Here is a 14,127-nt window from a genome sequence, read left to right as displayed (position 1 = left end):
CTGTTTAGCCCCTCCAAAAATGTTCTCTCCTGAAGTTGCTAACTCATGCTGGTTCCACAGATGACAGGTACTTTCCTCCCTCCAGTACCTTTCCTGAGTGGCTAGTCTTCATTTGTGGACCTAGACCGTGAATGTTAATAGGCTACACAACCACATGGGGAACAACACAGACAAGCCAGTTCTTGTCGTCACCCGACATCTACACTTTCCAGCAGGAGTCACTGGTTAGTGATCAGGAGCGGGAATCATGACTGATGTCACCTCCATAATCTGGGGTGGGGTGGGGGGGAAAGGAGAAGTCAATTGTTCCACCTACTACTGCCTGGGTTTATATTAGCTAACTCAGCACAGAGAGGCAGAGAATTAATTAAATCTGGGAGCGTTGGTCTGTATGGCTTAATGCGAAACTGGACTGTGCCTTTCCAACTAGGCAGGCTAATGGAAGGGAGGAATGAACTGTTGATAGCTCACTTTTAAATTTCTTTATTCGTTCCTGGGATGTGGGCGTCGGTGGCAAGGCCAGCATTTATTGCCCATCCCTAATTACGCTTGAGAAGGTGGAAGTGAACCACCACCTTGAACCACTGCAGTGCGTGTGGTGAAGGTACTCCCCACAGTGCTGTTGAGGAGGGAGTTCCAGGATTTTGACCCAGTGACGATGAAAGAACGGCGTTATATTTCCAAGTCAGGATGGTGTGTAACTTGGAGGGCAGATAAACTCCCTCCTGGGTTTATAATAGTGCTGTTGAGGCTGCCGCGGAACACGAATGGAGGCCGAGCCGATCTGAGGAACACATGGCTTTTTATTACATTCTCTTGAGAGATGGCTGCCCCAGCTCTTCTCTCTGCTAAACCCGAAAACCGAATGAGGGCGACGCCCGCGCTTTTGTGTACACACTGAGGGCGACGCCCGCTCCTTTGTCATGCTTTAAAGGCAGCATGCTTCTTAAAGGCAAGGTGCCCGATTTATTGTCCACGGATGGAAAAGTGGATTGCGCCCGTTTAGGTGGCGATCCGCCACACAGCTCCCCCCAGAATCCGCTTAGGAGGTGTGGACGAGACGGTGCGGCGGTCTGATGGGCCGGCCGGAGCGGCTCTTGTAGGACGCCGCTGGACGTGGAACGGCCGGGCGTGGAGCAGCCGGGTGTACTGGCTTGAGGGCAGGTCGGCCGCGTGGCGGTGGACGAGCTACTGGGACCTGCTCACCGGGCTCCGAGTGTGCTGGCTTGAGTCAGTCAACCGACACTTTTTCGGTCCTGTCGCCCACTTGTAGGGCGAAAAATTTGTCCCCAGCCTGTAGTACTTTGTAGGGCCCGTCGTACAGGGGTTGAAGGGGTCCGCGGTGGGCGTCGTGCCGGACGAAAACGAACCGTGCCTGGTGCAGGCTTAGCGGGACGTGTGAGGTGGATTCGCTATGCCGGGCAATGGGCACCGGGGCGAACTGTAGCGCCGGTGAGGCGAAGTCGTGGCGTTGCTGGTCGGCTGACCAGGGTGTCGTGGCGGTGGGCAGGAACTCGCCGGGTATGCGCAGCGGCTGGCCGTACACGAGCTCTGCTGCCGATGCGTGGAGGTCTTCTTTAACCGCGGAGCACAGGCCGAGGAGGACCCATGGGAGTCGGTCGGTCCAGGCGCCGTCCTGGAGGCTGGCTCGAAGAGATACCTTCAAGGATCTGTGGAACTGCTCACACAGTCCGTTGGCTTGGGGGTGGTACGCTGTGGTGCGGTGAATGGTCACCCCGAGATTGCGTGCGATGGCGGTCCAGAGTTCAGAGGTAAATTGCGGACCTCTGTCCGAAGTCATGTCGGAGGGGACGCCGAACCGTGCGACCCAGGTGCTGACGAAGGCTCTGGCGATGTCGGCGGTGGTGGTAGAGGTCAGTGGAATTGCCTCGGGCCAGCGCGTGGTGCGGTCGACGATCGTCAGCAAGTGCGTGTGGCCTTGCGACGGCGGCAGGGGCCCGACGATGTCCATGTGGATGTGGTCGAATCTACGTGAAGGGACGGTGAACTCCTCGAGGGGTGCTTTCGTGTGTTGCTGCACCTTGGCAGGCTAGGCAGGAGTTGGCCCAAGTACGCACATCCTTGCGAAGGCCGCGCCAGACAAAGCGGTTGGCTACCAATTTGATGGATGCGCGGGCGCCGGGGTGGGAGAGGTTGTGGAGAATCTCGAATACCCGGCGGCGCCAGGACGCTGGGACGACGGGCCAAGGTTGAGATAGGGATATGTCGCACTTGACCGTGACTGCGGTCGGGCCGCAGACGACATCGGCCAGGCGTAGTCCTGGTAGGTTGGTAGGTGCGGAGAGCAGATCAGGGTCCGTGAGCTGGTCTGCTGCGAGTTGAGCATAGTCGACTGCCAGGTGTGCGGCGCGGATGGCGGGGCGGGAGAGGCAGTCAGCTACCACGTTGTCTCGGCCAGAGACGTGTTGGATGTCCGTGGTGAACTCTGACACTGCCGCGAGCTGGCGCTGCTGCCTGGCGGACCAGGGGTCGGTCGTCTTTGCCATTGCGAATGTCAGGGGTTTGTGGTCGACAAACGCAGTGAAGGGGTGGCCCTCCAGCAAAAACCGAAAATGGCAGACCGCCAGGTACAGCGCGAGGAGCTCGCGGTCGAAGGTGCTGTATTTGACCTCCGGGGGGTGTAGTTGGCGGCTGAAGAAGGCAAGTGGTTGCTAGGCGCCGTCGACCCACTGCTCGTACACGGCGCCGACCGCATGGTCGGAGGCGTCCGTGGTGAGCGCTACTCTGGCATTGGGCCGTGGGTGTGCGAGCAGGGTGGCGTCGGCGAGCACGGTCTTGGTGGAGTTGAAGGCGGCTGATACGTCTGCCGTCCATTCGACCGCCATCTTGCCGCTCCTGCCCCGGAGGGTTTCATACAGGGGCCTCATGAGGGACGCCGCTTTGGGGATGAAGCGGTTGTAGAAATTCACCATCCCGAGGAACTCCTGGAGTCCTTTGATGGTGGTGGGGCAGGGAAATTGCTGGACGGCCTGCACCTTGGTGGGCAGGGGAATGGCCCCAGCATGGGTGATGTGGTGGCCGAGGAAGTCGATCTTGTCCAGGCCGAACTGGCACTTGGCTGGGCTGAGGATGAGCCCGTGGTCGCTTAGGCGGCCGAACAGGATGCGAAGGTGTTCGAGGTGTTCCTGCTTGGAGGAACTGGTTACCAGGATGTCATCCAGGTAGACGAACAGGAACTTCAGGTCCCGAAGGACCGAGTCCATGAGCCGTTGGAATGCCTGGGCCGTGTTTTTGAGGCCGAAGGGCATCCGCAGGAACTCGAAAAGCCCGAAGGGGGTGATTACGGCCGTCTTGGTGACGTCCCCGGGGTAGACGGAGACTTGGTGGTAGCCGCACACCAGGTCGACTCTGGAAAAGACTGAGCGGCCGGCCAGTCTAGCCGAGAAGTCCTGAATGTGCGGCACGGGGTACCGATCAGGGGTGGTGGCGTCGTTGAGGCGGCGGTAATCCCTGCAGGGGCGCCAACCCCTGCCTGGTTTGGGGGCGATGTGGAGTGGGGAGGCCCAGGGACTGTTGGAGCGGCGGATGATGCCGAGCTGTTCCATAGTGGCAAACTCGGTCCGCACGATCTCCAGTTTGGCCGGGTCCAGCCTGCGGGCGTGGGCGTACGCTGGGGGGCCTGTGGTGGGGATGAAGTGTTCCACCCCGTGTTTGGTGACCTCCGCGGAGAAGGTCAGGTTGGTGAGGGCCGGGAATTCGGCCAGGAGGGCCGAGTAGTCATCCGTGGCCCGAGCGTGGCACTGTGACGCCATGTCGGCGGGTTGACGGGGGGCCATGGCGCCCAGGATGGGGGACATGGTGTTCATGTCCACGAGGTGGTGTCGAGGGATGTCTACCAGTAGGCTGTGGGCGCGCAGGAAATCTGCGCCGATGAGAGGGGAGACTACCTTGGCAGTGATGAACTCCCATCGGTAGCGGCGACCAGTGAGGTCGAGGGTACGTCCGGATGTCCGAGCCGTTAGCGGCAGCCAGCGCCTGTCCTCGTTCGCCCTTTTGGATGTCAAGGGCGGAGACCGGGATGATGCTGTGCTGAGCTCCAGTGTCGCACAGGAACCGGCGGCCAGTTTTGTCATCCGTGACGTAGAGCAGGGAGCCCGCGTGGCCCACTGCCATCGCGGGGGCTGGTACGGGGGCGGACTTGAAGGAGCAGGGAGGTGTGCACCGTTGTGCCCTGGCGCCGAACCGTGCGTGGTAGTAACAGTAGCCCGGGTTTGTGGGGCGCGAAGGCCCCGTGGGCCCCGTGGCTGGGCCTTGTGGCCGCGTGGTGGCCGGTGAGGGGCGCGCCCAGGCTGTGGCTGCCAGGTCCGGAGCGACGTCGCGGCTGGAGTGAGCGGACAGCAGCTTGTCGGCCTCGTTGGCCAGGGCTTCTAGGTCCGTGAGGCCGGACGCCACGATCGCTGGGCGGATGCTGGGAGGTAGCTGGCGGATGAACAGCGTGCGGAAGAGGGACCCGGGTGGGCTCTCGTCGGTGAGTGAGAGCATGTGGGAGAGGAGGTCTGATGGTGAGGCGTCACCGAGGCCTGGAAGGTCGAGGAGGCGGCAGTTTCGCTGGTATGTCGAGGTCGTAAATTTTTTAAGGAGCGCGGCCTTAAGATGTGCATACTTGCCCTCCTCTGGTGAGTTCTGCAGCGCTATCCAGACCTTCGTGACTGTGGAGCTACCGAGTGATGCGACGAGGTAGTCATACTTCGTCCCATCTGTGGTGATGTGTCGCAGCCGGAATCGGGACTCAGCTTGGAGGAACCAGGCTTCGGGCTGGTTTTCCCAAAACTCCGGCAGTTTCACGGAAACTGCGTTCGTGTCCGCCATTGCAGTGCTCGGAATACGTTCTGAGCGTCGGGGTCACCAATGTTGAGGCTGCCGCGGAACACAAATGGAGGCCGAACCGATCTGAGGAACACATGGCTTTTTATTACATTCTCTTGAGAGATGGCTGCCCCAGCTCTTCTCTCTGCTAAACCCGAAAACCGAATGAGGGCAACGCCCGCGCTTTTGTGTACACACAGGGCGACGCCTGCTCCTTTGTCATGCCTTAAAGCCAGCATGCTTCTTAAAGGCAAGGTGCCCGATTTATTGTCCACGGACGGAAAAGTGGATTGCGCCCGTTTAGGTGGCGATCCGCCACACAGCTGCACATTTGTACTCCAACAGGTTGGGTCACTGAGGTAGTAAGAGACCAATTCTACAGAAACCGAGACCCCAATATTCACGGGGACAGGGGTTCGGAGTGGGGAGGAGTTATGTTTGGGAAACCAGGAAAGGCTAGCTTGTGTTTATTAAAAAAAAACAGATTCCCCACACTGAAGCCAGCCTTGGCTGCTTGTTGGGCGAGGAAGGCTCCAGAAAAGGCTACAGCCGAGGATTGGGTTAAGTTTCATGGATGTTAGGCGTTGTGTATGTACCTTTAAGGGAATAACTGGTCTTAGACTGCAGTACCGGCAGTGACCACCCCTGTATAAAAGGCCCTAGCAGGCTTCTGTAGTTTCAGTTTCCAGGTTGTCTCCATGCAGTAAAGACTTGTTATAATCAACTCCTGCAGTCCGTGTCTCAATTATACACGGACATAATATTAGGGGCAGAGATTGTGGGGGGTTGGGAGAGGGGGGGTCGAGTGATTGTGGGGAGATCGGGGGGGGGGGGGGAGAGTCGGAGATCACGGGTCGGTGATGGGGGTGTCAGGGTGAGATTTGGGGGGGGGGGGGGAGTCGGAGATCACAGGTCGGTGATGGGGAGAGATCGTGTGGGTGGAGGAAGAGAGTCGGAGATCACGGGTCAGTGATGGGGGGTGTCAGGGTGAGATCATGGGGAGATCGGAGGGGGGAGAGTCGGAGATCACAGGTTGGTGATGGGGGGTGTCAGGGTGAGATCGTGGGGAGATCAGAGGGGGGAGAGGCGGAGATCACAGGTTGGTGATGGGGGGTGTCCGGGTGAGATCGTGGGGAGATCGGAGGGGGGAGAGTCGGAGATCACGGGTCGGTGATGGGGGGATGTCAGGGTGAGATCGTGGAGGTGGGGTGGTGTTTACAGATAAGCCTGTTGGGCCTGGAGGAAACACTTATGCTTCTCCTGGCCCACAAACAGTGCTGTAAAGGCACTTACCTGATGGATCCAGCCCTTCTCACCTCCTTTTACCTGCCCGGGAAACCCAGCCAACATGGGTTAAAAATAGAAGCATGCAGCCTCCTTAAAAGGTTTTACCGACCTACCTGCCTCGAGAGTGGATTGTTCACTGGTTAAAACCGGAAGTGGCAGATTTGAGGCGGGTCGAGTTCCTGTTTCAGATTTTTAACATTTTAACCTCCCACCCAACCCAAACCCACCCATTTTTGGGGTTAAAAATTACCCCGAGTTTCTTAATCTCAATCATGCAGGTAAGTGAGGTGACAATAAACATAGTGCTTTCCCCACAGAAGGAGTCAGATTCAAAGATATCCTCGTGGCTAGATCGAGAGCTGATTCTCTGCTCACTGCTTTGGCAGAAAAATGACATGCAGACATATTAAAAGGGAGTAAAAAAAAACATTTGTAGAATAAACATGCTTTTCTATTGTGTATCTGTATAATATAAGGCAGCTTTAAGTATTGATTCCACATACGCTGGCTGACAATGAACTGTTCCATTCCTTCCTTCACTTGGTTGGTGGCCTTCAAGCGACTGATTGCATTCTGCAGCAGGTTCTCCTGCCCTGTTATTTTATTCCTCAGCCTGCAAATTTCTTCTTTCATTGACTGCTCCTGTAATAACCACAGCAACCAAATTTAAACCATGAGGGAATCTGCAACAATGTAATGATATACAATATTACAGTGCTACTCGTATTACTGGCTGGATGCTACTTTGTAAAGAATAAAGATTTGCATTTATATAGTGCCTTGCACAACCTCAGAACATCCTAAAGCACTTTACAGCCAATGAAGTACTTTTGAAGTATAGTCACTGTTGTAATGTAGGAAACAAGACAGCCAATTTGCCACAAACAGCAATGTGATAATGATCAGATCATCTGTTTTAGTGATGTTGGTTGAGGGATAAATGTTGGCTAGGACACCAGTAAGAACTCCCCTGCTCTTCAAAATAGTGCCACAGGATTCTTTTATGTTCACCCGAGAGGTCAGATGGAGTCTTATATTAACGTCTCGTCCGAAAGCCAGCACAGTGAAGCCCTTCCTCAGTACTGCACTGGAGTATCAGCTTAGATTTTGTGCTCAAGTCTCTAGAGTGGGACTTGAACCCACACCTTTCTGACTCAGAGGTGAGAGAGCTAGCACTAAGCCAAGGGTGACACCGCACATACCTCACACCTTGGCCCTCAGCAGACTCTGTCCTATCTGCTTATGGCCCATCTGGCTTTGGGATGTTGCCTGAGCCAGTATTCAGCATTGTTCTAATTCCTTTTGCTCTCTAGTGAGGGAGCAAAGGAATCCTATTGAAAGGCAGAGGCTATCCCAGCACTCTTAGCTCAAGTAAAAGGTCCACTCATCAACATGATTTAAATCTGGACTTCTCAGGATGAGATTTGAACACACAGACCTACAGCACATCACTGCCACAGTGCAGCATTTTGAAGCACATCTGAATTGCATTCAAGTAAGCCACTGATTAGAATCAGGGCCTGTGACAAACATGTAAGTGAGTAACACTATACAATTGAATATCAGTAAAACTCATCATGAGTGAGAATGGCGTGATCAGTCAGCCAGTTGTCGCACTGAATGAAGCAAACCTACACAGTGTTATAGTGGAGCACACAAATCATTCCAAAAATGAAATGACCACAGGGCATCAAGCCCAATGTGATAGGCTCTCATATCCTCGAGGAAATGAGCATGTTTGATATTTTTAGAGATTTGATATACAGCAGCAGCGGCAGTGCGGACCTGGGAGGAGCGGCGAGGTAGTGATATAAAGAGAGCCCGAGGCACAGGTAGGCCCCACAGCGGCGGCGGCAGTGCGGACCTGGGTGGAGCGGCAAGGCGGCGGCGATATAAAGAGAGCCCGAGGCACAGGTAGGCCCCACAGCAGCACCAGCGGCGGCAGTACGGACCTGGGAGGAGCGGCGCGGCGGCGGTACCAACTCAGCACCGGAAGAATTTTCAAAGAGTGATGTCAGAAGTCAAAAGTGACCGGCGCTAGGGGATGGAGCTGATTGAGGCCAGTGTTGGGAGCAGAGAGAGCGGCGGTACAAGGCTTACCAATCTCACAGACCGGCGGCGGCGGCATTCCGGAGTCACGTCACGATTCAAAAAGTGACGCGGGCAAGAGGAAGCAACTGATTGGGTGAGTACGGACAGGTGACTATACTAATCTATAGTTTGACAGTTAAGATTAATAGTTTATAAAATTTAGAAGGTCTTAATTTTTGTGGTTATAGTTTCTAAGGTTGCTGTTGTGTATCGGGGAGTGCTAGTAACCAAGGGCCCTTGAATATATCATTTAATTGTAGTGTAATTAGTGGTACTGATTTGATTTAAATTCATTTAAATTAATTAAAGGGTAAGTCATGGCAAGACAGCTCGGCCCCGTGGCATGCTCTTCCTGCGCTATGTGGGAAATCAGGGACACTTCCTGTGTCCCTGACGACCATGTGTGTGGGAAGTGTATCCAGCTGCAGCTACTAACAGACCGCATTGCGGCACTGGAGCTGTGAATGGATACATAACTGGAGCATTCGCGATGCTGAGGACATCGTGGCTAGCACGTTTAATCAGTTGGTCACACCGCAGGTAAAGGCTGCACAGGCAGGAAGGGAATGGGTGACCACCAGGCAGAGTAGTAGGCGCAGGCAGGTAGTGCAGGGGTCCCCTGTGGCCATCCCCCTCTCAAACAAATATACCAATTTGGATATTGTTGAGGGAGATGGCTTATCGGGGGAAGGCAGCAACAGCCAACTTCCTGGCACCGTGGGTGGTTCTGCTGCACAGGATGGGAGGAAAAAGAGCGGGAAAGCTATAGTGATAGGGGATTCTATTGTAAGGGGAATAGATAGGCATTTCTGCGGCCGCAAACGAGACTCCAGGATGGTATGTTGCCTCCTTGGTGCAAGGGTCAGGGATGTCTCGGAGCGGCTGCAGGGCATTCTGGAGGGGGAGGGTGAACAGCCAGTTGTCGTGGTGCATATAGGTACCAACGATATAGGTAAAAACTAGGATGAGGTCCTAAAAGCTGAATATAGGGAGTTAGGAGGTAAATTAAAAAATAGGACCTCAAAGATAGTAATCTCAGGATTGCTACCAGTGCCACGTGCTAGTCAGAGTAGAAATAGAAGGATATTTCAGATGAATACGTAGCTAGAGGAATGGTGCAAGGGGGAGGGATTCAAATTCCTGGGACATTGGAACCGGTTCTGGGTGAGGTGGGACCAGTACAAACTGCACGGTTTGCACCTGGGCAGGACTGGGATTGATGTCCTAGGGGGAGTGTTTGCTAGTGCTGTTGGGGAGGGTTTAAACTAAAATGGCAGGGGGTTGGGAACCTGTGCAGGGAGACAGAGGAAAGGGAAGCAAGGATAGAAGCAAAAGACAGGAAGGAGAAAAGCAAAAGTGGCAGTCAGAGAAATCAAGGGTTTAAATCAAACATGGCCACAGTAAATAATAATTCTAAAAGGTCTAAGAGTGTTAAAAAAACAAGCCTGAAGGCTTTGTGTCTTAATGCGAGGAGCATTCATAATAAGGTGGATGAATTAGCTGCGCAAATAGATGTAAATGGATATGATATAATTGGGATTATGGGACATGGCTCCAGGGTGACCAAGGCTGGGAATTCAACATCCAGGGGTACTCAATATTCAGGAAAAACAGATGAAAAGGAAAAGGCGGTGGGGTAGCATTGCCAGTTGAGGAAAGGATAGAAGACAAATTTTAAAAAGTACAAATGATAGGGGAATAAGCCAATCTTCAGCTCCAATTTAATAACATAATTTGTTGTCCTGTATATCATTTGTATTGGGCCTTGCCTGAGCATTGAACACAGAGGCCTTACCTTTTGATTATTCTGCACGGCACTATCTGGATTTGGCAGAGCTGCTCTCCAGAACATCTTCAGTAACGAGCAGGTTTCATCCAGGATCTTACGCAGAGTATTAGTATTGGAGAAGAGCTGCTTTACAGTCTGATGATCCAAATCCTACCAGGTTAAAATCAGATACAAGAGATAACCTCTTGAGATTGCCGGTACTTACACATATAAATCTCCCAATTTACTGCCAGACTTCAAGCACATAGACTAACCCCCCACCCACCCCCCACCACACAAACACCTCCTAATAAAATTATAAGGAACATCAATGGTTCAGTAGGTAAATGTACCACAAGGTACACTGCTGAGTCATACAAACTAGAAAGGCACAGGCTTGATATTCTTCCTTCCTGACTCCAGGAGTACAGGAACCATTATGCTCGGTGAAGTATCTGATCATCCTAGTCTATACCTATTCCTATAACTAGCAATTCTATTCCCAAACAGATATTTATCTAGCTCCTCTTTGAAAGAGTTAATTGGCACAGCACCAACTGCTTTGTTGCTTGTGGGTACAGCAGAACTTCAATGCAACAGCTTAAGATCACCAGTGTATAGTAATGATAGACATACAATACAGCCTTCATGGACCAATGAGGTATGGTAATGCAGCTTTCAATTAAAACCGACTACACAGTGAACTGGCAGGTCAAATTATAATGATGCCTCACTATTCCTATGTATTTGGCAATAATGTGCTAAGCAATTTCTTGTCTTCCTGCTGTTACCTTGGATCCGTCCATTTCCAGAAAAGCAGCATTGACACAGGACTGGACAATAGACTCCATCCTCTGAACCAACATTCTTCCCTCCATAATCTGCTGCTGGAGTGCATTGTAGTCATCAATGTGTCCAATCACATGACATCCATTCTTCTTTGCAAAGGAACCATCGGGAAGTTCATCATCCATTAGGGAACAGGAAATCTGACTCATGGAATCACTGAGATAGCCGTCTAAAACAAAAGGGAAAAAAGACACACAGACCTCAGTTCAAGTCCTTAAACACAGAGAAAATGTAGTTCCTCAGTGCACTATCGTAAATTACTTAAAATAGCACACAGAGAAATTTCACCCAATTCATTAATAGTGCACAGAGGAATTTTTACCCTCTAATGGGCTGTCGATGCTTGTCTCTTAAGGGAAAGGCTGGGATCTTCCACTCTCCTTTGAGTGGGGCACATCTCCATGTCAGGGAATGGGACTTCCGCCTCCCACCGAGATGTACCCCTGACTCCGACTGACCTTGGGGTTATAATGTTTTGGAGGCCGACTCCCTGGCCTCCGCTAGGGAGTTCTAACAGAAGGGCGGCAGAGTCTTGTTACAGCCGGGCTCTGAGGCCTGCCGCAGTCTGGGAATGGGGGCAGTCTCCGTGCTGACTGCAAGAAAACAAAAAATCTTTGTGAAAATGTTGAGGCCTCCTTTGGTCCTGGATGCAGCTAAACATTTCAGGGTCCCCTCCATCAACCTTAGATTGCTGGACGCCTAACCTAACAGGTTGTCACTTGTGGTCAGTGGTTCAAACCAGGCAAATTGTGAGAAATGCATTGGAGGATGTATTTCCCTGATTTGTATCTACCTGTAATGCATCTTTTTGATTTGTATGTACCTGTAATGCATCCACCCCGAGTGGGCATACTTTCCATCGCTGAAACAGGAAATATCAGAATTTTTAAAATCCTGTTAAGTCCGTGAATGATTTAGACACGGACTAGCAGGAGTGAAAACAAACAGATGTTTACTGGTGGAAGTCCATAACGAATCTAAACAACAGAGGCTCTCTAGCGCCTTTTATACAGGGGTGGTCACTGCCGGTACTGCAGTCTGAGACCAGTTATTCTCTTAAAGGTACATGCACAACAATTCCTCCCCTTTTAGATAAACAGTACATAACATTCATTTAACAACTAATGATAACGAATTACAATCACAATTACTGTTGTTAGATACATTGGTTAAGTTTAAGCAATTATAAGTTCAGTCTTTGAGGAGGCTTCCTAATTCTGTCTGGATAACGCCTCTTTGGAGTATCAGGTTCTTCTGGCAATGTTGAGTCGGAATCAATGTCGTTGTTTGGTTCATCTTCCAACATTACCGGTTCTGCGGTAGCTGCAATTGGAACGTCGATTTCATTACCAGGTGTATCAGATCGTGGTGTGGAGTTGACGTTTTCCAGTGACTCTAGAATCTGGTCAGCATGGCGTCTTACAATGCTCTCCCCAACGTCCACGGTATACATGAGAGGTCCTCGTCGTGTACAAATCGTTCCTGGCTGCCATTTCTCAGTGCGGTAGTCCCGGGCCAAAACTGGTTGACCTATCTTAAAACTCCTGGTCGGCCTTTCATTCATATTCTGAAACTGCCTGTTCTCCACATCTCTTCGGACGTTTGGCTTAACCAAATCCAAGCGGCATCGTAGTCTTCGATTGAAGAACATCATGGCTGGAGTTTGGTTGGTAACCGCATGTGTCGCATTCCGGTAGGCAAACAAGAAGTTGTCCACCTTGTGTTGTAGGGGTATATCTTCATTACACATTGCCTTGATAGCCTTCTTGAATGTTTGGACAAACCTCTCGGCCAATCCATTAGTGGCTGGATGATATGGGGCAGATGTGTAATGCTTAACACCATTGTTCTTTAAGAACCTCCGGAACTCTTCAGACACAAACTGTGGTCCATTGTCAGAGCAAATCTGTTCAGGCAGCCCATTCCTGGCGAATATGGTTCGTAAAACTGTGATAGTTTTTTCCGTGGTGGTTGAGGACATTTTTATTACCTCTGGCCACTTTGAATGTGCATCCACCGCAATTAAAAACATCGAGTCCATGAAGGGACCAGCAAAATCAATGTGCACCCTTTGCCATGGAGATGAGGGCCACTCCCATGGATGCAGAGGAGCTTGTGGTGGGGCGTTTTGGACCTTCTGGCATCCTGCACAGTTCTTGGTCATCTCTTCGATTTCTCTATCGATTCCCGGCCACCACACAAACGCTCTGGCTAAGCTCTTCACTTTTACCCCACCCAGATGACCCTCATGAAGCTCATTGAGCACTCTATTCGTCAACTTAGGTGGAATTACTACTCTGGATCCACACATCAAGGTTCCTCTGCACACTGACAGCTGTTCTCTTCTTGATGAAAATGCTGGCAGCAGTGGTTCGCCATGTGCTGGCCATCCCTTCACCGTTAAATCATAGACCCGTGATAGTGTCGGGTCATTCCGTGTTTCCTTTTCTATGTTTGCATTCGTCACAGGAGACATTCGACTATGGTCGAGTGGAATAACTCCATTGGATCCACTGCAAGGTCTTCTTCTTCCACCGTCAGCAACGGTAGACGTGACAATCCATCAGCATTTCCATGCTGTTTAGTTCCCCTGTACTCGATGTCATATTGGTGTGCCCCTAGGAAAAGGGACCATCTCTGCAGCCGTTGTGCTGTCATTATCGGTACGCCCTTCTGAGGGTTGAAAATGGAGATGAGGTTGATGATCGGTTAGTAGAGTAAATTTTTGACCGTGCAGATAGTGATTGAACTTCTTCACCCCCCACACTAGGCTGAGGGCCTCTCTGTCAATCTGGGCGTAGTTACGCTCGGCAGAAGTTAACGAGCGTGACGCAAAAGCTATCAGCCTCTCCAAACCATCAAGGAATTTACGTGACAGTACCGCCCCAATGCCGTAGGGAGACGCATCACATGCCAGCCTGATTGGCAGTGCTGGGTTGTAGTGAGCCAATACTTCCTTCGAAGTGATTAAGTCCTTACTCTTCTGAAAAGCACGTTTACAATCATCGCTCCATTTCCATGCTACTCCCGTTCGTAGCAGGGCGTTCAGTGGATGCAGAATTGTCGACAAATTCGGCAAAAACTTATGATAGTAATTCACCAACCCGAGGAATGACCTCAGTTGCGACACATTTTCAGGCGCTGGGGCCTTAACAACCGCTTCAATTTTGTCAGGGGACTTATGTAACCCCTCTTCATCAATCACGTGGCCACAATACGATATCTGTTTCTTAAAAAATTCACACTTGGGGCGGTTGGCTCGCAGCCCATGTTCCCGTAGTCTAGTGAGCACCTGTTCTAGGTTG

At 51.7% G+C, this 14,127-nt stretch overlaps 1 protein-coding gene across 12 annotated transcripts in view; it reads right to left on the bottom strand.

Moving 5' to 3' along the window:
* pde4dip (phosphodiesterase 4D interacting protein) overlaps positions 1-14,127 on the bottom strand; it is a 330,703-nt gene that overhangs the window by 6,943 nt on the left and 309,633 nt on the right. For all 12 annotated transcript variants that reach the window (XM_085982652.1, XM_085982655.1, XM_085982653.1 and 9 more), the window contains 3 exons: positions 10,765-10,991; positions 10,001-10,144; positions 6,618-6,756 (listed from right to left, as the gene is read on the bottom strand). In XM_085982652.1, the coding sequence (XP_085838778.1) occupies positions 6,618-6,756; positions 10,001-10,144; positions 10,765-10,991 (510 nt within the window). The remainder of the gene's footprint in view (positions 1-6,617; positions 6,757-10,000; positions 10,145-10,764; positions 10,992-14,127) is intronic.

Source organism: Somniosus microcephalus, chromosome 3 (genome assembly GCF_052327205.1).
Source record: "Somniosus microcephalus isolate GS21.2 chromosome 3, FLI_Smic_1.0, whole genome shotgun sequence".
NCBI classification, from domain to species: domain Eukaryota; kingdom Metazoa; phylum Chordata; class Chondrichthyes; order Squaliformes; family Somniosidae; genus Somniosus; species Somniosus microcephalus.
This window is presented reverse-complemented; position numbering and strand designations above follow the sequence as displayed.